We start from the raw sequence: 23795 nt of genomic DNA on the forward strand, positions 1-23795 counted from the left end.
ATTTAAAGCAGATGCTCAAAAGCAAAAGCCAATTGTCTTATGAGACATCATCGGTAACCTCCTGATGGTTATGAAAATGAGTGGATGGAAAATGAAATGGAATGTTCATCTAACTCGGGTCAGTGAAGGCTGACATTTAAAAAAGACCTGCTTCAGCGTGGCCTACGTGGGACCAATCTGTAATTGGCAGTCATTCAAAAAACTAAACAGAAATCTCCGTAGAGATTCATGGTGTCCGATTGGAGAACCAACCATTTCCTGGGCTAGGCTGACTTGGGTTCACGCACATCTCTCCAAGTGCTACTGAATCTCTTCTCGGCACACAATCGTTCCCATCTACAGAACTAGATGAGGCAAAGAACAAGTCATAGCAACTACAGTACCTGTTCTTCAAATGGGACTTCACAATGGCACTATGTGGTGGGGACAGAAGTCTTCTTTTGGAGAAAGACAAAGGGCAAAGAACAGCCAAGTACTAAGAATTCAGCATGAACGCTAAAACAGAGTAGCATTAACAGCAGAGAGTGGAAGGGAAAACAACATTTCCATTGTGAATGCAATTCTGTTGAAACACTGGATAGATAAATGATGAAACAAGCTAAGGAAACTTCACCACCAGCTGGACTGAGAGATCTAGCAAAATAAAGACGCTTTGATAACATCAGGTAAAGAAAGCAGTGAAAAAAAAAAAGTTTCTGATTTTCTTTCCTGGTTTTTTTTGTGTTATTTCATTCTTCGCAGGGACAGTAAAGCCTCAGTTGTGAGCAATTAGTGCTTCAGCAGAGAATGGAATACCTTGGGTTTCTCCAAGTTCAGCACTGATCTGAACCAGAAACGAAGTAAAGTAACTCTTAGGAAGACTGGAGTTACACATTTGAAAACAAGGATTTGGAAGCAAGATGCGTATTTGGCTCACAACCCTGTTACTTGGAATTAATTCCATCTTTGAGAAGGATTTTTGATTTTAAACAGAAATGTCTTGACTGCACCTCCTGGATTTGTTTATTGCATGGTGATAGAGTGAGGTGACAGCAGCTTCTCCAGGCTTTAGAATGGCAGCATGAGGATATCTCAGATTGAAAGTATCCTTCACTCACAAGACTTTTATTCAAACGTTATTGAACCAAATGAAAGTCCCGCTCTCTTCCAAAGCTCCGGTGGCCTCATGGAACATCACTTTTACTCCTTTCCAAGATATTTAAGTTAAGGAAATTTAGAAATGCTGTCCCAGTTTTATACATTCGGGCACTGAAGTTACTTGTGTTACTTCTCAGTATTTAGAAAGCCTATTGCTACCTCCCAGCACAGAGCTTTTTATAAAGCTATAATCATACAGGTCCACCACCTCAAAAAAGTCCTTTTCCCCCCTCCCTCTTATTTCTTTACATTTACACGACCTTTAGAAATCCGCCCATTTCTAGATATCCACATTTTACTCGCAAGTTTCAAATCAACTGCCTTCGTAGGAATGGCAGGAAAATATTTACCAAAGAAGTAATCAAATAAAAAATTCATACCCAACTGTCAACCAGTGGCTTCATTTCACACAGGCATTACAACCCTTTACGTAAAGTGATTTTAAGGAGGGTTTTTGTACACCGCTAACTTCAAATGCTCATTTTTTGTTAATGTTTTTGTTCATTAAACTCTAGCAGCAAGGAAGCTTTCAGCGGCCTCATGTTTCAGCTTCTGCAATAGGAAATAAGCTTCATTTTTCAGGATGACTGTGGAAAAAAGAGACTCAGACAGTCCTGCTTCAGCATTAAGCTTTGAAGACACTTTTGCCAATCTTCACTTTTAGAAAGCATTCAAAACTTTGTCAGATTTGATGATGCCTCCCTGAGCCAGATACAAACACTTCACTTCTCTTTATAAAGATTTCCATCTATTTGGTCACAACTTTGATTCACTTGCTTGTTTATGAACAATCTGGAAGATATCCCAGCTCAATTCAGCAGCTGAAATGCAGCAGCTTCACAAGCGTCCGATAGAAGGGAAGGCAGAAATCAGTAAGATGAAGTGTCACACCTGTTTGTTTCTGTTTAGTCAGTCCAGATACGCTTTACATAGGGTTGTGTATGTGATACTTGAAACACTTCAACAAATTACAAAGTGGTCGTTAATGGAGACAATGAGCATTATAGTTGGTAACACCAACTAAACAAAGCAGCAAAACATCACAAACACTTGGATCAAAGCTTTTATCCATCAGCGTGGAAGGCCAACAGTTAAGCTATGGTCTGTAAATGCATGATTTTTGGGGCTGTGCTTCCAAAGGATGTAATATTTTTCTTTAATTGTCAGGTTCTTTTCTACAAGATCTGTGACAAATCTGCTTGTGAACCGAAGAGTCATTTGAGTTTACAAACGCCAAGCTCAAAAGAAATGAGAAACGGGATGTTTTAATGTCCTGTATCAACTCTTCTCCACATCCCATTCCTTTCCACTCCCTCATCATTCTTACAACAACACTGATTTTCTTTAAGGAGTGCATTCACACAGTGAAGATGCATTTTTTCAGGGTTTAGGGTTATTCGGATTCTCCTTTACATACCACAAGTTCTATGATATTCCCGGTATTACCTAAGCTGTAATTGCCCAGACAGATAAAGGAGCCTGTGCCTATACTAGGGAGAGAACCAACTTCTTGGAAAAACTAAGTGTCCAAGACCCATTAGAAGTTCACTGAAGAGTGAAAATCTAAGGTAAGTTTTAAAATATAATACAAACCTTGAGAAACATTTTGTATTTAAGCTTCTATTTTGACCACTTGCTGTGTAAAGCCATAGAACCAGTTTCAGGTACACCTTGAATACACTTTTTTAGAGGGAAACCCCAGGAAATCGACTTTAACTCTCAATTGAGCTTGAGACTAATTTAGTAAATAAAATCAGAATTTTGCAACATCATATCTGAAAATGGGTGAATTGGGCTTTACCACTCAAATGCTAGAAAGTCACAACAGCAGCAGCAATGTACAACAGGAAGGTGGAGACACTCAACTGCTGTGATAGAAGTAAACCAATGGCAAGTTTGGGACTTTGGATTCCAAGAGAATCTAGAATCGACATAGCAAAAGTAAAAGGACTGATTTTGAAACTTTTGTTTCCCCAAGAGCTCTCAATGAAGCTCTTCATTCATTTAACAACGAGCTACAAAAGCTAACGTTGTTTTTGGTTCTGAGAGGTTTTTTTAAAATCTTATTTCCTCCCAAAATTTGCAGTCAGACCTTTTCTTTGACAAAACCAATGTCATCACAAACTGTCAAGGAACATTTAATTTGAGATACAAGCAAGGGTCTTCTTCCCTCATTGAGCACGTGGGTAAACACAACAAACAGCAGCATTCTACAAAAATAGCATCAAGTATGATAGTGACAGTGAAGCTCTACATTAGGAGAGAGGGTTTGTACCAATCCTCCCGTTAGATTCTTACCCATCGTTCCACTGGTCACCCGCTGCCTCTTCTGCTACCAAGATATCATACTCTTCAGCAGCGTACTTCTCCCAGTCAGAGATCTCTTGGCTTTCACCTTCACTATCCTAAACAATCACATTGTAAGTTACACAAAAACGTATTAACTGTTAAGCACAGAGGTAAAAAGACCTGTAAAGCTTCATACTCACCCGCAACATAGAAAACTGATCCTTCTGTTCGTGGTCAAAGTATTTTTCAATGTTGAAAAAAGTATCAAAAAACACATTTGTCAACTTACATCGCTTTAAATCATGCAGAGTGATTTTTCCTGTAAAGAAGGTAATGAAATAAGATATTTATAGCTGAAATGATCCTTTCTCCAAAAAAGAAGAAAGTTATTCAAAAACTTAAGTCATGGTTATGGTCAAGAACATTTGCCACTGATGAGTAACACAGTGGGAGAGAAGTGAACAGATGCAACGCATGTCTAGAGAAGCATCCTTCAACATGGACAAAACTTGTTTGTTTCAGATGTTACTTGCTTTTGCTGCCAATCTACTGCCAATATGTTGGAGTGAGAGGCAGTCTGCCTCGCTTAGCTATTAAAAATAATTTCAACTAATTATCTAAGCTTCCTCAAGAGACAGAAGCCTCCAGTGAGCTGACGTTCCTACTCAAGAAGCGCTAGGGTAGCCGGCAGGATTCTCCTCTGGCAGTGGCTCCATCTCTTCTTTGACTTGAAAAGACAAAACGTTTGACAGATGCTGGTGTGTGACTGCTTCATACAAATGAATTTTCATAGAGACTCGTTTGTCACACTTGTCTGGCCTGATCAATAATTACTGCTTGAGAGGAAAGCTAAATGCTCAGAGGTGTTTTGTTTGACTGTGTTTTATAAAGTGATACTTTAAAGCCACCAGTCAATGGATCCATTAAGTGCTAAAAGTATTTGTCACGTTGCTCAGAAATATTATCTTGTTTCAAAGGTGAATATTAAGCTTCTGCAGAAAGACTGAAATACAGGACATACAAGGAAAGAGAAATGACTATCCTTAATGCTCTGCTTTACTGGGTCACCTTCAATATGGTTGGCCTTCCGTTGTCTGTCAAAGAAGGGCAAACTAGAGATTTTATGGCAGAGCTTAATAAAAGCCAGACTCAGAACAGTATTTCCTCAGCACGCTGTCCCTCCCTCTAACAAAGTATAACTCAAGGACATCAGAGGGAAGCAAAATCAGAATCCTGTTTGGAAATTGTTGCCACACTTGTGTCTGTCACCATCTGAAGTGCCTTAATGTATTCTGCCTCATTTATAGCTGATGCTCTAGAACAGCACAAATCCCCCGTGGCACCTGTGTCCTATCTGTCAGACGCACACAGATGTCTGATGTATTGGGCCATCTCAAGTGGCAGCAACTCTCCACAACCAAGCAACTGATTTAAGTCCTAGTTATATAAGCTCCCAATTTAAGTTAGACACCTATATTTGGTTTGTTGATCTGCTCTCCAGCTTCCATTTATTGCAATGGGAACTCAGACATCTAACAGTCATCTAAGCGCCTACCATCATCTCTCAAAGACTGGCAGGAAAAGGAAAGAAATTGAGATAATTTAGGACTCCAAAAATTAAATGATTTGCTTTTTGGTACACAGAGCTGCCCGTAGAAAACCGTATCACAGTTTAGACACAACGGTATGAAAGTATCTTCTTTTGTTTCAAATCTGTGAAATGAAATGTCATTTTGTGCTGCTAGGTTTTGTAATAGGAAAACAACAGAAGAATTTTTTCTTAATCTAGCTTTTAAACGTCACTCAGTTTTTACAAAAAACTATCAACCCTTCAATAATTTGCTTTCATTTTTGTTGCCCTAAATAACTCATCTTGAGTGCGTTTCACAGCCTCCTTTTATCATCTTCATGACATGGAAGACATAAATCAGTCTTGTTTCATTTGAAATGCAGAACAAACATTATTGTAAGTGTCTGCCTTTCAGAAGCACAGTGTACAAGACTGGAAGGGAATTCCCAAGTCTGGCAGACTATGGGTAGGCAACCATGTAACAAAAATGTGTTCCTCAGAGCTTGCTTCACTTCATTTTAAATGCTTCCCATCCCCCATGCATTATACAATGTTGGCCTAAGACTCCATTCCACTGATCTTGAGGACTGAGCTTCCAGCCAAAACCTACTTAATACTCCTTTTACATTTACAGTTTTTTAATCTGCCTTTAGAAGTGTGTTTTTACATAGCAAATCCATTTAAACTTGGTTTAAGTAAGAATACGAAGCTTTAAATTCTAGTTTTGAGCTATTTCAATTCCCTTAAAAAATCACGTCTCAATAAAAGGCAACTGCCTTTTAAAAATAAAATTAAGTTTCTTGTGATTTAAATATTCTTAATCTAAAAAGCTGAACCATAAGCAAGACTACTATAAATTGTGTCTCCAACCATAATTGTATGGACAGTAAAACAAATCGCCCTCTTACGCACTCTACCAAAGTAACACTCGAAATTCGAATAGGGAAAAATCAGTGCTTCACCAAGAAGTGTCTAAATGTGAGACACAAGCACAACATTACATTTGCTAAACAAAAGCATTAAATAAGACAGTCAACACTTCCTTTTTACCATAAAAAAGAGCAAACATTAGTAGGTGCCATAGGAGCGGGCTACTCCTATCAAACACTTCAAGAGCAAATAGACAAGGTCTATTTTTATTGCAATGTGTTCTGTACAATAATAGCAACCAGACTGTATGCCAAGTCCTTTTACACACTAAAATTCACATTCAAACCAGTAGTCATAATAAAGATTATTCGCACTATGGCAAGGTGTTGAGACATTAAGGTTAGATAAAGGTTGACCTCAGTTGAGTTCAACAAATCCTTGAAGAGTAATCCATTGGCTACAACAGTTTTTATCAACTTGTGAGACAAATATCAGCACAAAAGTGGGGGCCATGAACGTGAAAGGGAGCACTCTTGGAAATGTTTCCAAGGTATGCAAAAATATTTTTGGTGTTGAGCAGCACAGAAGGGCAAATATGAAGACAGCATGATGCTCAATTTAAGGTTTTTTTTTTTTCAGGTGTAAAATGTACACTGAAATTCCATCACCTAAAGATCATATATATATATTAATTCCATCACCTAAAGATCATATATATATATTAATTCCATCACCTAAAGATCATATATATATATTAAATGTAGCTGGTCTATGAAGGTTCAAATGAACGTAGAAAATAGCCAAAACCTAAGAATGGTTTAGCATTCAGTTATTTTTAGGCCCCTTGACATGATTTTCCTAGGCAGCTTAGGCTTCTAAACTAAAATAAGTCCTTAGTAAAATAAGTCCTTAGTGATCTCCAGAGGCAAAAGCTGTTTAGAAACTGTTCCCTCTGACAAAATCTCAGTTAAATGAGCACTGGAACAAGTAAGAGGCAAGTGAAAAGAACAGTCAAGAACTTTTCTTGAGAGCATCACCTCAGGCAGACAGTGACAAGATTTAAGACTAAACACAGCTACAAGCTCAAAATAAAAGCCTACAAGATATCTTAAAGCATTATCTTAAATTTTAGTATTAAAATGTCTGCCTGCTGTTGGAAGACCATTTGATTAATGGTCTTTCCAACAGAGGCATATCCTTTGTATGACCAACTGAGTGCTCTTAAGGATGCAAGCTCCTAACCTGGAGAAACAGAAGTTAGAGGTGGAAAATGATTTTATTACCTTCATATTGTGGCTTCACGAGATCCAGCATCTGGCACAAACAGTCCTCAAATGGCAAAGGTTCTATGGCCATGTTATCTAGTTTTTGGCACTGTTCTTCATAAAAATACTCCAACTCGTACATAGACAAAGCACCATCCCCATCAAGATCCATGCAGCGAAACCAGTACTCAATGCTGAAATTCAGTAATTAACAGCAAAGGACCATTTACACAAACTTATGACAGAATTCTAAGATTTTATATCGCCTGTTTTAAAGGCTATGGTAGTTATAGACGCAAAACTAGACCTAAGGCTACCTTCTATACCACAGGAAGTCATTAAACACCACCCTCTCCAGTAAGAGTTTCTGGTATCTGCCATGCCATGCATTACTGCATTTGCAAACACACTTAGTCATGGGTGGCTGAGGGAGGAGACCAAAACTTATGGCTTTCCATAAAAACCTGAAGGAAGTCATCAAAAAAACAAATTGTGCATCAAAAATCAAGTTTTTTCTTACAGAACAAGCCACTTCACATCACACAACTGGTTTCTTATCAATACCCTACAGCAAACGCTAGCTCTATAGCTGCCCAGCATCAATGCCATCATGAAACTACTGCAATTTCCTTTATCTGTGACCCTGTCTGTAAGCAGGTCACACAGCGTTTGGGGCAATAACATTTAGTTGCCTCTAAAAAGTCATTAGAATAGACTTTTACAGCAGCAACAGCAGGAGACACTGATAAATAAGAATGATGCAACGAACTGGGTGAGTTTTCCAATCATGTTTTTATCATTTAGCTTCTTCCATCACAGATCCAGCTGAGCATTGGTGGCCCCTATTTCAAGACTGAAAACCCAATAAAATCAGCCTTCATTTCTGTTAAAACAAATTCATTCTTACCTGGTTGGTGTCTTCTTGTCCTCTTCAGATATCAAAAACCAGACGAAATCAGCATAGCTAATTTTTCCATCTTTTTGTGCTTTCCTACCTCTTGAAGTCCAACAAGAGAAAAAGAGAAAAATTGTTTTGAAACACTTCACTTTTGCTAACCAAAATCAAGGATTATTTTCCTTGGTGTTATTAACATTATTTATCTCCTAAAAGATGCAGTGTTCCCGAGGCGACTTTTCAGAGGCTACTTCAGTCATTCAGAATAAGGAGCTCGTGTGCTCTGTTGTTTCTATTGCAATAGGTATTTAAAGAGGAAGGTAGCGCTCTCTACAGAGGGACTTACAGCTTTGCCTCCTGGACAGAAATGCCGCTGCTTGATTGCTAACAAAAGAAATATCTCAATTCATTTAAAAAGATGGATTATATAGGAGTACATATGCTTTTTAGAATTTCTACTCAAGTGAAAAACAAGAGAAATTAAAGCTACATATAACTCCACCAGCTAAAAGTTTAGAATGGAAATATGAAGATAAAAATGAAATAAAACCAGTCATGAAGTGTTTGTGGCAAGAACATAGTTGTCTCTTTCTACTCTTACATCACAGAACACAGCATCGAAATACTTTTGGAAGACATATGGTCAGCCTTTCCAGTGAAAAGTCAGGTAGGCAGTTCCTAAACACATCACATTTTATTCCAAAAATCCCTTCTGGCTGTTTTATCCTCCAGACGTCTAGAAAAATACAATGTATGGTTTGTCTCGCCCAAAAACTTGCATAAAGGAGTTAGCTCTAGACACACATCTGCCGGTGTCATTTCACTCATTTCAGCTTCTGATGTGTCATTTCAGTTTATCAGTTGCTTTCTAGCTGCAGAAACTGTGCTAGCAAAGTGTTTCAAAAATGAGTTAAATGCTATAACTAAAAGAGAGTAAGTAAATACAAGTAGAAACTGCGAAGAACAACTGTCCAAAATGTGAGTTAATTCCACTGGAGGCATTTTTGTAAGGTTGTTGATGCAATAAGCATTGATTTTACAATCGGTACTGAAAAGCCCAACTCCTTTGAAAATTTTATGGCTTTAAAAGGGATGAAAAAATAACAATGCCAACATTTCTTCCTCCCCTCATTCCCACCCACGCTAAACCAGCATACAATATCCTATGGTGAGTGTTCATTCGGGTAAAGAAAGGATAGCGTACAACTAGGACCAAGCCAAAGGTTCCAAGAGCACTCCAGTACTACTGGAGTTTAAACTACAATATAAAATCTTTAAATTCACTGTGCCATTTCAAGGGGAAGGCTTTTGGGTTTTTTGGTCACATCATTTAACAAGCATATATATAAATATTAAATTGGATTTAGTTAAGCATATATAATAAATACCTTGTTACTGCTCCTGAGAAGATCCTCTCTATCATCCTATTTGATATGGCTGGGAAAAAAGGTATAAAATAGCATCAATTATATGCAAGGTATTTTTGCTTTGTATTGTCTAGTTAAAGAGTTCATTGGAAACCATTTATATACACATATCTGTGAGAAAAATCAAGTGTAGGGCTCATGAATCTGAGTTCTCTTGCAGAAGATCACTTAGCACAAAGTCTCTGAAGCAAAGCTAGAACCACCCAGCTTTGAATCCAGACGATGCAGAAATAGCAGCATAATAAAAGTAATGAAATTGGCCAATTAGTAAGATTGGCCAATTTCAAAGACCAGTTCTTTGAGAAGTAAATCATGTTTTCAAGTGCCACTGCAGTTTATATGACCTTGGTTTTGGCAAAAAGACAAACTAGAATTGGCACGTTAACACATAATGAGCATACCTAAGCGACTCTGACACGGGTCTATTTCTGTCATGGTTCTGATCCATGCTGCTAATTTCGATGCGATTGCAGGGATTTTAGGGACATGTCTTAACCGAGTACCGACTCTGTAAAGGATATTCAATTTATCCTGAAGAATTTGTGGATGATAATCAAAGCAGCACATGATACTATTCTCACAGAAGAATTACTTCTCATTACTCTAACTCTGAAGTATTTTTTCAGCATTTCAGAAATACTGATAGTTAAAGCAGGTTAAATGGTTAACCACCACTTGAAAACAGTTCATCTATTCCAAGAGGACAAGAAGGAATGGCCTCAACTTGCACCAGGGAAGGCTCAGATTGGACATCAGGAAAAATTTCTTCACTGAAAGGGTTCTCAGGCACTGGCAGAGGCTGCCCAGGGAAGTGGTTGGGTCACCATCCCTGGAGGTGTTTAAAAGACAGGTAGATGAAGTAGATACAGTTTAGCGGTGGACAGGTAAGGTTGTACTCTATGATCTCTCTTGTTTTTCCAATCAAGCGATTCTATGATTGTACTATCTGTTTTATGCACTTATGGTGATGCTATGACTGTACCATTCTAGTAAGGACACTAGTTGTCGCTTAATATTTGTCCCCATATCTGCAGGATAGTCAATTTGTTTCATATATATGTGCTGCTGCTTCTTATCTACTTTTGAAACCCTGAAGTTACGTACTTTAATTTACTCCATTAAGTGTTTGACCTAGCCTAATTTTAGACTAGTGACAGTATGAAAAGAAGGGATTTATGAAACCACATTATCTCATTTTGACAAGCAAAAAATAGAACTTTAAGAGTAAAATTGGGTTATTATGTCCACTTCATGCTCTTTAATCTATTTAGTCTTATTTAGCTGCTTATTAAGCAGCAGCTGCTAAGCTTTAACCAATACTCTGTTGTTTAAAGGATACAAAACTACATTGCAAGTGGCATGGTATCAGTTCTGCTTGCTTTCTACAGTGTACTAACTCAGGAAAGCAACTTCTCAAATGAAAGCAGCTTTCCTTCCTCAGTGTCCTAAAGTGTAGTCAGATGGCAGTGAGCAAATTTTCAGAAGCAATCAATCAGAATCCTGTTTCTTTTTAACGTGGGATAATATTCGCTAATTACTTTGTGTTTAATACTTTAAAGATGACAATGGACACAAAGCACCTCAGAAACCCCAACAGCTCCATACAAGCTGCAAGAATATTTAACACAGGAACAAGCATGCAGGACTGTGGTTTTGGAAATATACATATTGTAAGTGCAGAAAATGTAAAGCTACTAAATAGCATCAAACCAAAATGGACTGATGCTGAGTTAGCAAAACTTTAAAACAAGCAAAATACTTGAATATATGTTTGCCTTTTTCTATTCCTTCCACACCTTGCCATAAGAGCCATGCTACCTCAATGATATCCTTAAAATAGAGTGTTTCCAAGATGATAACACAAAACTGCCAAATGGAACCATTTATAACACCAAGGCTTAAATGACTTTTTGAAATGAAGTCTACACACTCACCTATTTGTTTCCTCCTCTACCTCTTTGCCATTCAGAATTTTCCTCAGATTTGGTATTGCTAGACATGAAGCAGCATCACAGATGACCTGTCCTACATTATTTCAGTAGTCAGCAGGATCAGCTACACATCATGAACAGTGGCCCTGGCAGTTAGCCCCTTCCTCAGTTGAAAGTTTGCAGGTCATTTAATACATGTAAACAAAAGTGCTTTATTTGCCATACCATGATCATTGTGTCGAGCTAAATCCTTCCGGTCGATGTAGAGGTCATGGTCTGTATCCAGCTCCCAAAATTTGCAATAGATAACATAAAAATGTTCATATGAGAAGTACTCTGTCAGCTGGTTAATATCAGCTTCCTCTTCCAATAAGGCCACATTCTATTATCAGAAGGATAAATAGAACACATTAAGAATTTATAAGACATCTGTTGAATGATCTGAGTTCTCATAACCAAGTTAATATCTACTGCTCTTATTTCAGTGGAAAAATTCTTGACTTAGATATCAGAGGACACAATACAGCACGACAGCAAAGACTGAACACAAGATGGAAAACTAATGTGTCCATAGAAGAATGAAGAGATCACCCAGACTTCTGCTAATCACAAATGCATTTATAGAGCTCTAGATAAAAGATGACATTTAAGCATACTCTTGTGTATGAGAATCAAGGCAATTGAGCATTCATTGATTTCTTAGAAATGAAGAAATGGTAATTATGGTACTCCTTTAAGCATTCAATTAATACAGCTTTAAAACTTGTAGAAACAAGTCTTGCAAAATTTTACATATTACGTACCTGCAAAAAGTTGCTTTTCCTGAGCTCATTACAAGTTATTTTTCCAGACCAGGACCTGTTTACTGTGTAAAATATTCTCTGTATAACCTGCAAGAAAGGAAAAATAGAATTCAGTATTCACCTCAATTAGTTTGACTTCAGTCAGCCACACATACATTTCAAGTCAGTCATTCACTGCTAGCAAAAGCAGAGAAAAAAATCTAAACATGTTACAAACTATAACTGCTTAATTGGAGATTGATTATAGCTGCTAATTAGCAAGACTAAACACTGCATGTGCAACATTTCATCTGCACCACAGTAGTTACTAGCTAAAAGAAACATCTCTTTATGAATCCTTTTTCACCAAATAAAACCTCTTCCAAACTGAAGACTTTATTAGTTTTTATCGCTTTTGACTTGAATTGCAGTAAATCAATACTTCAAACAAACCAATCTTTTCTAAATTACAAATAGAAGAGCGATTTATTCATAAAGTTTTAAAATGAAGCTTAAACTGTAGCATGCAGCAAGCTCTGCAGCTCTCACTTTGAACAAAAACAGTTGGTTCACTAAATCCAGAAAGGAGAATAGACTAGCCTACTTCTGAAACTTAATTAGCTCAATTCTAATTGTGAGTTTAGGAAAGGCCCATTTTTGGCTTACACTACAAAGCAAATTTTTCTAAAAAGGTTTTGCCTTAGCTATGCAACTTAATCCATCTGCATGTCATTATCTCATCTGTTATACATTTAACTGGTCTAAAAATAAAAACAAAATTGAATGTTTGCTAAAGACAACTGGGAACAGACTTTAAAAACTGTTTTCTACAGTGAATTGAAGCACAGCATAAAGCAAATTGTCAGAGAATTGCCTCCTTTACTATGCTGCACAGTGGTTTGTCAGAAGGGAGGGGAAATGGTGCAAAATAGATTACAATTTCAAGAATACATAGTTCAGATATATACATAACATGCTTGCAGATTAAATGCAGTACCTCAGTTCTCCAGGGAAACATTTTTACTAAGTATTTCAGCTTTATCTTCAACATGTGTACCTGACCTTACCACTAGACCAGCCAACCAACCAATCAATATCCTAGCAGACAGAAGTGATTGCTTCCAAGGTTGAAATAAACTTTCAAGACACCTGCTTCACTGGGGGTGTGCATAAGGGCTGTGTACATACTCGTATACACACATGTATACAAACAAAAAAAGCAGAAAAACGGATCATTTAAGCTGTAGTTGGGAGTTAACATGAACAGACATTAAATCTTCAACTGCAATGCTTACTAAATCCTTCCTGTAGCAAGGTAAAGCTACCTTGAATACAGGTATGAAATGCCTTACTTTCTCTTAGAGAAAAAGAATCTAGAATTATTGCTAATGACTTGCAGGACAGAATTTTAGAAAACTGGATTGAGCAACAGTTATTCTATCCTGAAATAGGTCAAGAAAGGGCAGATAGTCCTGACATATCTTGATCTGCAGAGTAGTATTCCAAATATTCTTGCTATATTCATAACACTACTAATTTATTTTTGGGATTTGTGGTTAAACATGAATTTCTGCTGAAGACCACACAAAATTTTGTTAGTAAAGTACTGCCAGCACTAATTTATCCAATACTGCTAGGATCAGGCCTACTCAAATAAGCTATTCCTCCAAAGAAAAGTAACTGGAAATGGCAGGACCTTTTCCCTCCTATGGTCCTTCAGGAAATGCAACAAGATTTCAGAATTCAGACTTTGATAACACCCAGAATCCATCAAGAAAGAAAATTACTTGTAGAACATTTCCTTCAGTCACATCTGACAGGAAAGTTCTCAGAGCTCACATAATCATTAAAACAAGAAGCAAAACACAAAGGCCAGCAAGTCTCTACAAGATGAATACGAGGAACCCAAACAAAATGCTTTCAAAAAAGCTTCCATAGTTTTGGTCTGGGTCAAAGTATAAGTTAGATAAAAGATGGTCAACTCTGCATGTTTTCTATCGGAGAATATTCATTAATCTATTTTCCACACGCACAAGAAAGTAAACTGAATGTCACTTTGAAGTTTTTAATCTTTTGAGACTCGAGTAGAATCAGCTGCCTAGTTTACAGTTGAGAATAATGTTGTATTTTTTTTCCTTGGGTACAGAAAGAATACTTCAAGATACTTCAAGTCACATAACCCAACGAAGACAGAAATGGAATTTTTCATGTATAAAATCTCTCAGAAATAAAAATCCCCAAAGAGGAAAGCAATAACCAGCTTCAAGATTATAATTATTTTACTTAATACTGAACATAATCACATTAATATAGACCTTTCATTCAAAATTCCATTTAATCAACCCCAGAGTAAGGTCAGGATTCTAACGAGTCCAGTCTATAGCCGCAATCAAGTGTTTAAGGTAACAGTCTGCTCTTTATTTAATGTTCATTAACTCATCCTACACTATTAAAATTCAGTGTTTTTCTTACTAGCATTAAGTTCAGCAATTTCTTAGAAATATTAAGAAAAACTATGATGCTGAAGAAATTGGGTCTTTATTCACAAGATTTCATTCCTACATAACTAGAAGACCGATAGCATACTCAGCTTTTTTCAAAGGACAAAGTTGCTTTTATGGATTGACTAATCGTAATAATTTTTGATTTTCCTACTTAGTTAAGAAAAAAATAGCTTTTCCAAATACAAATCACTTACTGTGGTAATGTACCGAGAATGAAATTCAGCTGCTTCCTTTAAAAATAATAGGCCAGGATGACTATTCACCACATCCTACAAAAAAGTAATAATATCCCAATCAGCATTCATTAGTGACTGTACAAAGCAATTAACACAGAATAGCACATCTGCTTTCTTAACCAAAGCAATTCAAATTAACTAGGAAGAAATTCTTCACGATGAGGGTGGTGAGGCACTGGCACAGGTTGCCCAGGGAAGCTGTGAATGCCCCATCCCTGGAGGCGTTAAAGGCCAGGTTGGATGGGACCTTGGGTAACCTGGTCTGGTGGGAGGTGACCCTGCCCATGGCAGGGGGGCTGGAACTGGATGATCTTTAAGGTCCCTTCTGACCCAAACCATTCTACGATTAATGATAACTTCATTTACAATATGGTTCATTTAAGTAAAACTTCTGATTTTTAAAAATGAAATTGTCTTTTAAAGAAGTCATGTAAACAAAAGCTTTCCTATATTTTAGAAGGGTTGAAGACCTTGAACACTGCTGACCATTGTAGCCTGTAATTCTGTGGCCAACTGTGACTCCATAAAAAATGATTTTGGTTTTATTCATTCATTAGTAAAGGTGGTACTTGCTGCTCTTTGAGAGAATCTGTATTAGCTCTTGAACTCGTATGTGACTTTTCCCTTTGCCCTCTAAGGGCTCTCCTTGACTTAAGAAATTTCAATTGCCTTTCTAAACCACAATGATTCTCTGATACCTGTGCTATTCCTGCAAGCAATTTTAAATCCATGCGTCTTCTTGTAGCTTGTAAAAAAATACCTCACCTTATACAAAATAATTAACTGTAAAAGAAACCACTCCCTAGCATCTCAGCGGACCATACAAAGTGAGTTACACTAAATATTACCAATAAACTTCAATGAAGACCATGAAAAAGTATGTTAAGCTCAAGAAATTCAGGGCTTTGCCAGCTCATCATTTTGTTGTCTTTCCAGAACTAGTTTCAGTTGCAATTTACTTGTAAAAAAGGAATGAAGTCTTCTTGCACCAAGTAGTTGCATCCAGGGCTCATCAGAAGATGAACAAACTTTGCAGCATCATCATAGCAGGTCTGAAGTATTCTGAAATGTAAATATTTCCATTTCATAATCTGCACAGTAAACTCCTCACGTTACCTTGTACGGGCATCCTAGAACAAGGCCTATGAAACTGCAACAACATTTAATTCAAAAGCTAGTTACAAATATCAAAGTACAGTCCAAGTGAACTTATCAAAGCTGTACAGTCTCATACATTTACATTAAAGGAGGTGGGTACACACTGCGGAATTGATTACATGAAAGGATATTTTAAAGTTTGAACGGGAAGGAGAAATAGAGAGAATAAAAAGCAATTTGTTCAAAACTGGCAGCTACAAGATAAGGCCATGGTTTTCACTTTTCCCATAAACAGCCAGTCATTTACCTAATGTTTTAAAATCTATAAACTTTGTAAATAAACATTTCTTTGTTCATTTATGTTGAAGTGAGGATTTAGTTACATTTTCCCAGTACAATTTTGCTGTCAATAGTTGATTATGGAAAACTTTTATTCCCCTTTATAGACTGGATATCATTCAAAGCTTAAACTATCACATTTACAATTTAAAAAATGCAGTACTTCTAAAAAAGTAATCTACTTACTTCCGCCACATTGCAACAAATTTATGAACTGACACGTATCCTGTTCGTTCACCTCCAGCACAATAAAACAAAGGACCTTTCCAATAAAGTGGGCATTCACAAGCCTAGAAATAAAGTATACATCAAGTCAGTTTTATTGATTGCTTATCTGGGGGTTGCTCCCTTATTTATAAATCTTTCAAAAATTAAACTTTACAAGCATTAAAAAGAAAACATTAAGGCACAGATTTTTTTTCCAAACTGTTTCTGAAATGAACTGTGGTTCCCAAAATAATTCATTTTAAGCAACTGCTTTAGGCTGAAATCCAAACGTGGAAAGCAAAACATAGGGCAACTTGCAGCATTCCTAACAAATGAATGCAGTCACATGCCTGCTCTGTCCATGCTCCAAGCAGCTGAACAGAGTCCATGCTAATAAGCTCTGCTAAAGGGCTGGATATCTTTAAGCTAAGCTCGAGACAGCACAAAGTTACACAGTTCTGAACTAGAGCAATTTACATTTGCCTGGCTCAGAGGACAGTTCAACTTGCCTGCATCGCTGCAGATACATGGCGCAGCTTTTCTCCAACTGTAAGGAGTAGGCCAGCCTGCCCGGAGCAGCAGTATCTTGCTTCGGGATACCCAGCAGTTACACTGTCACAACTTCAGTGCTGCCACATACACCTACAGTGTTCCTTCTGTGTCTGCTTCATGCTTCTTCAGTGATAACAGCAAAGTACCCCTCTCTCACCTAAAAATGACTATGACCTGGAGCAGCCAGACATGCCAGCGTCTCTGAGAATCTCCTGTGGATCTCAAGTAAGACCGTTTGTTTCTATTTTCTAGACTCTGAACTTTAAATGCAAAGTGACAGGAACAGGGGTGAGAACCTGAGACTCATTACCTAGACCACAATTTGCACTGGTATTTCAAGCATTGATTCAATATATACAAAATGGAAATTGAAGTTTAATTTAACTTGCTTATTGTCTGTTACACAGAAGTTTCATATTTACTGCTTTCTAAGCTCAGGGTTTTGTCATTCTGCCATAACTCTAAATTAGCTCTGCAGTAATAACTACAGGGCTATAATCTCAAGTTACCAAACCATTCTGTCTTTCAGTGTCTTTATAATGGAAGTTTATGACACTGCCAAGTGACAGAAAACAGTACGGACACCTGAAAACACAACACATAATACCAGTACTTTTGCCTTAAGTCTGTTAGTCAATACAAAACACAGAACAACATACAACGTGCCCCCCAGTATCTGCTTTTTTTATGCAACTACAAAAAAACCCAACAGTTCAAGTTTTAGTTTAATGTTTCGTTTTCTTTTTGTAAGTGAAATGTAGGACCATTCAAGACATAGTAAATGTAAAGATTTCCACACAGAATTGTTTTATCAACAATGTTGAATATGATGTCTTACCTTGTAGGAGATGAAAATACATAATGCAAGAAAGCAAAAGACAGAGAACTCATGCTTCCGTTCCTTAGGTGTACAGTACTAAAAGCAGACAGCTAGCAAGTACTCACCTTTGCAACCTTCCCCATGTCTTCTAACGTTGCTCTCTCATTTGGAAACTCGGAGAACGTTCTCTCAATTTTGGTAATCACAGCATCTATATTCACTTTTTCCTTAGGACATCCTCGAGGAAAATAAAAAGTTGGAATGTTTTGACTAAGTGATGATGGCAAAGTTTCTTCCTTCTTCGTCTGAACCTAAACAGATAAATACACATTTGACAATCATGTACAATGAAATCATGGATTACAGTCATCCTCAGAAGACTTGAATCTCTTGGTATTACATCTTACAATACACTTTCAAGAAGATTTTTGATGATAGGTTGAATAAACTATTTAAGACTCAGAGCATGGTGGAAAAATTAATGCGTATTTCAAAAAACTGTCATTTGGAAAGATTTCTAGGATGTTAAAACTTTAATAAAAACAACTTCAGTCTTCAACGTAGTGAATTTCAGGCTAATGCACTAGACAGATTCTTGGAGACATCTGAAGTAACTCAGGTTATATTATCAGTTTCAGAAGAAAAATCTTCAACTTCTAGCTTAACAGACAGGTCACAAAAGAATTTGCTTTTGAAATATTTCTAGTTTTATAGCTTCAAACTTTTGAAGTAAGTATAACAACTTTGCTACAAACCACTGACCTGTTTGATTTAGTTACAGTGAAGACGTTTGGGGTTTTTTGATCCTAAAAAATGCTTTATCCTGCCTAGGGAATTTTTTTTGTAAACTCGTCACAATTACAACCTCAGACCTTAGAAATCTGTTTCTCAAAAATTCATGATCTATGGGCACCACTAAAGAAATAGATTACGAGTAACAAACGAAATTATTTAAATGCATTTAGCTTCAGTAAAGGAGAAATTACCTCATAGTTTCCAAAAGAAAGTCCAAGTAAGCAGACAAACAAAGATAACAAGCAAAGTAATAGGACTTATACAGCAACTCAAAATTAGCAATTAAACATTTCATCCCAAGGCCACTATTCAAATGTATAAACAATGTTTAATGCTATACGGTAGCTCATCCTAGTGTTAAATATGTTCAAGATCCTGAATTCTGTCTCTCATTTCCAATCAGAATTGGAGGAAGAAAAAAAAAACCAACCCTACCCCAAACCCTCCAACCCTCATTTTATTCCTTACCACCTTTGTCAAAGTGCCTGTAAGGATACCCAGCTTTCTTACCACAAAGCCCCTCCCTTAAATCAGAGAAAGAACTAGGTGCTTACAAGAGAGCAGATTTCAATTTGCAAGGTTCCAACCCCAGAGCCTTTACTGGAACGCTACACATGCTAAAAAAAGCCTGAATTAACCTTTCTTTCCCCTCCTCTGCATTTGAGCCAGCATTCCAGTCCACAGCTGCAGAATTACCTCAACAGAGCTACACGTTTTATTTCATAGAGGAAAAAGTTACCTTGAATCTGTGACATCTAGAGTCAATGTTTGTCATTTTCTAAGAACCTCATAAACTAAAACTTTTGATACATTATCATTAGTTCAGTGGTCCAGTTAATGAGCCATCAGCTTAGAACAAGAGGCACTAAAATAATTCCTTCCTACTGCAGAGGTCCAAACTTCTGGGAAGTATAAAGATAGCAACACTTTATTCTTTAAGTAACATTATCACCAAGAACTACAAATAATTTCTGTAATTGCATTAACATCTTGTATCATTCTAGAAATCCAGCTCTACACAACTGCACTTTAGCAGAGCCCCAGCAGTTACCCTGTGCAAAACTGGACTAAAGACCTGTTCCTTGGACCGGTACAACACAGCCAGAAAATGAGCACACTTTGACCACTGGCAATAAAACCATTTTTTACTGAACAGAATCAAACTGTTAATGATCATTTCAAACAGTGAGGTTATTTTATTTCTACTTTCCCCATTTACAAGATCTGCCTGGACAGTCACTCCCATGTGAGCTGCTGAAATTGCCACCAAAGTGGGAAGTTTTCCAGTTCTTCAGAGGTGGTCCTTGATGTGTGCCACACTGACAAAAGGGTAAGGTCAATTATACACTACTAACATTGCCTGAATGTTACAGGTAACATGAGGTAAATCAGTATTTTGAGAAAACCTACTACAGACACAAGGCATCTTTAAAATGCAAAGCTAGGAAAATTCAGAGCCTCAGATTAAAGAAAAAAGAGCTTCTTCTAAAAGGAAAGGTTGAAGCAGAGGGAAGACTACATTGGAAAAGGTCCCAAGAGAAGAAAGGCTATCAATTGAATTATTTGTTTATCAGAAACCTTATATTTTTCCAGAAACTAATTTACTTCAGACATCTCAGAGTACACAATAAATGTTTTGCACTGGTCCAGGTTAAAAGCTGTTTTGAAACACACGATCTCAGATAGGATTTGTAGCAAGACCCATCCTAGTACGTGTAACTTCCTTGGGTGTTTTTTAAAAGAGTTATACAACAAAGGGATAGCACTTATCTATTTTTTATCTTTTTACCTGTTGTAAACATGTTCCAGACCATGGTTGTGAGAAAGAAGTTAAGCAACAGATTTAGGACTGTAGACAGGCGTATAGGTGAAAAGAAGATATTTTTCCAAGGTAAAGATGTTATGAATTCAGCATGCTTAGTATAAAAATAGAACACATTTTATCTGCAAGACAGTATATTTATTCAACTCTGAAACCAAACACAGAATACAAACTTCTCACTGCACGACAAAGTAACTCCACACGTTGAAAGATGTTGATTATTTCTACACATTGGTTTCTAAAAGTCAGTGAAAGAAGAAACTATAAAAATGCTTCACTTGCATTAGAAAGCGTATGATCGCTTCACAATATTTTCTGATAGATTTATTTAGTGCCTACATGCAGGCATCTAGAGAGAATACCATCTAGGGCACAACACAAAATGCCCTTGAATATTCCACATGGTAACCAGGAGCCAGCTTAGAGCACAGCTCTTCCTCTGCATCTGCCCCATGGATGTTCTGAGTACACTAACGCTTTTTAAATGCCACCTAGCAACTTGCAATTGGACAACTGAATAGTACTGTTAACGTCAGTCAACGCAGGGATAAGAGCCCATACCAAAGAAAGAAACAGGTCATCCAAAAGTATCAGCTCCAACTAATGCACTATAAAGTTAGTATTACATCTCCTCTCCCTCCTCACTTTCCCCAAGAAGACCCAGGGATTCTTCTCTTCTCTCAGTCTGAATTCCAGCTGACAAGTGAAAGGTTTCTAGTGCAACTGAGGCTGTTCTGAAGTTTGTGCTTTAATGAAAGAATGTGTGATACTAAAAGGGCTCTGAAAGCTCCACTACTTTCTATAATTTCAGCTGGTTACTTCTGTAGATGCACCGTAATGTATAGCTGATGAAAAGTCAGTTCTGTTATCTCAGGGCAATCAAAATGCACTAATTGTGTGACATTAAACTGTTCTAAGATTAATTATAACTTTAATCGGGGAATTTCTTCATTAACAAGAACTGCTAGAAGTCTGCTGACAACCTTTGAATGGAAAATCTGCACTCACAGTCCGTTATTCTTTTTACACAATTATTTCATTTCAGTGGTCAATTTAGCTATACATCACCAACAATGCTGCAGAGCAGGCACAAGGAAAGGTCCTGGGACTGGACTCAGCAGCAGACAGCAGCTGGACTCAGGGATGTGTGTATCCAGGATCAGTGACAAAAGGACAAATGATGTCCACATGAGACACTGGCCATCAAAGAGAATGCCTTGTGATCCCCCTGGTTTTATACTGAGTATGATGTATGTGGAATGCAATACTCTGTTGGTCAGTTTGGGTCACCTGTCCTGTCCGCTCCTTTAATACTGGTACCAGCAAGCTAAACTGAAAAAGAAGACTGGTTTGATAAGTGAGTATTTTCGCTGCAACTTGCCAAGAAACAACACAAAAAATAGCATGCTTGGAGTTAAGGATAATGTTAATAATAACCTTGTAAATAACTCCTACAAGCAGATGTGTGCTGAAGTGTCAGGACTGAAAGGCATATTGCTTTTGCAATAAGTATATATGTAAAGTCCAGAATGTGTAATTAATTGTATTGTGAAGTTGCCACTGCAGTTTTCATTCCTGATTTACACAACCATAAGGACCATCTGCAATTATCCAACACGTTCTTACCTCGACTTTTACAAAGAAGGAAATGGAAATTTATATCCCACTTGGGTCACTGTTCAAAGGGAAAGTTTCCCATTTCATTTTTCAGCTCTCCAGATAATTTTCCAGCTGTTGCCAGTGAATTGAAAATAAAACCATTATTATAATTACAATAGCAATATCTTAGTAAATACCAGAGAATGTGGATACACCTCGCTCCAAAGAGCGCCTTAGTCTTCTTGCTAGGCAGCCTTCTTGTATCTACCAACAGAAGAGCTGCACTCAGCAGTTAACTTTGATATAAGCAAAAACAAAGACAGCAAGGATTTTAAACTTAGGTACCCTTGTCCTTCTCTTTCAATTGAAAGAAAGAACTGATGCTATGATGGAGTCATTCAATGACAAGATGTATTTCTGAAATAAAAAGGAAGTGGATGCTTGCTCCCAGATATTAGGACTGTATAACTTGAAGTCTAGATCTACCATCTGCACATAAGAGACCACCATCCAGAAGTACTGAGACTTGCTAAGGGGTTGAATATGTGGATTCAAATGTGAGTCAGTGAAACCCCACTTAAAAAGGTCTTGCCGAAAAAAAGAAACAAGAGAAGTATGTTTATGAATGCAATATTTTTTTGACAGCTTACCAATTAAGACACAAGGTCACTGAACTGATTTGGTATTTCAATTGTTTTGACACGACTACAGGAAAAGATAACTTCATTCAGAAATGCTGATGCTTTTTCTAATATCTGACAGACAGCAACACTTGTTATGCATCTTTTTGTGAAAAAAACCCAAACACAACTGAAAACATGTAAAACATTTACAGAGTTAGCCTTCAGCTCTTGCTGTATTATTTGACAAGAATGTCTGCAAGATGCTGATATTAGAAAAAAAAATCAATTGAATACATACAACAGGGTCAAGACAATAGGACTCAAAATTCTACCTCACATTTATGTCCAATTTAATGTGAAGTTTTTACTAAGTGGTACACCACAATCCTAAAAAAAAAAAAAAAATTGGCATTAAATACTGAAAATACTATAAGACAACTTTTACCTTTCAGATAGGTAAAAGTTTAGGTCAGATCCTTAGTATTTTTGGCTCGGGAAATAATAAAAAAGGAACATTGCAATAATTTACAAATGTGCAATGCATAAGTTAATCTCATTCTTCAATAGACTGGGTCTTTATTCTTATATATCACACTTACTATCTATGTGACTGTGCAGTGGAACTCAACATTTTCCTTTACATAAGTAATTGACACGATCAGTAGATTTATAGAATTTAAATTTTGAAAACACCAGGTAAAAGACTTAAGCTACTGCTGTCTAGGAGAGGGTTCAGTCTCATTTGGAAGGAAAAAAACATTAATTTATAAAATTAATTCAGCTCAAATATTTCAGCATGTTGAAGTGACTTCAAATAGCTGCTTCAGGGTAGGTAATGTAAGCTTAGTACCAGAACTTCCCTCAGGACAAACCCAAAGAAACATTTCTTCTGTAGCACAAGCTCCCATGACCTTGTGGTAGACATTCCAGTTTCCAATTATCTAAGTTAAAGAAGTAGGATGTTTTCCTTGTTCTCTATATGCCCTTCATCAGCCAAATTAAAAGGATTTATTACTGCAAGACTTCACTGACTA

General features: G+C 37.1%; 1 protein-coding gene across 2 annotated transcripts in view; it reads right to left on the bottom strand.

Annotated features, from left to right (window-relative positions):
• The window catches only part of PPP2R3B (protein phosphatase 2 regulatory subunit B''beta), a 50833-nt gene that overhangs the window by 597 nt on the left and 26441 nt on the right, over nucleotides 1–23795 (bottom strand). For both annotated transcript variants that reach the window (XM_054086532.1, XM_009565968.2), the window contains 11 exons: nucleotides 18048–18233; nucleotides 16530–16633; nucleotides 15866–15968; nucleotides 14865–14939; nucleotides 12188–12274; nucleotides 11610–11766; nucleotides 9415–9463; nucleotides 8039–8128; nucleotides 7150–7325; nucleotides 3627–3745; nucleotides 3436–3542 (listed from right to left, as the gene is read on the bottom strand). In XM_054086532.1, the coding sequence (XP_053942507.1) occupies nucleotides 3436–3542; nucleotides 3627–3745; nucleotides 7150–7325; nucleotides 8039–8128; nucleotides 9415–9463; nucleotides 11610–11766; nucleotides 12188–12274; nucleotides 14865–14939; nucleotides 15866–15968; nucleotides 16530–16633; nucleotides 18048–18233 (1253 nt within the window). The remainder of the gene's footprint in view (nucleotides 1–3435; nucleotides 3543–3626; nucleotides 3746–7149; nucleotides 7326–8038; nucleotides 8129–9414; nucleotides 9464–11609; nucleotides 11767–12187; nucleotides 12275–14864; nucleotides 14940–15865; nucleotides 15969–16529; nucleotides 16634–18047; nucleotides 18234–23795) is intronic.

Source organism: Cuculus canorus, chromosome 1 (assembly GCF_017976375.1).
Source record: "Cuculus canorus isolate bCucCan1 chromosome 1, bCucCan1.pri, whole genome shotgun sequence".
NCBI classification, from domain to species: Eukaryota; Metazoa; Chordata; class Aves; order Cuculiformes; family Cuculidae; genus Cuculus; species Cuculus canorus.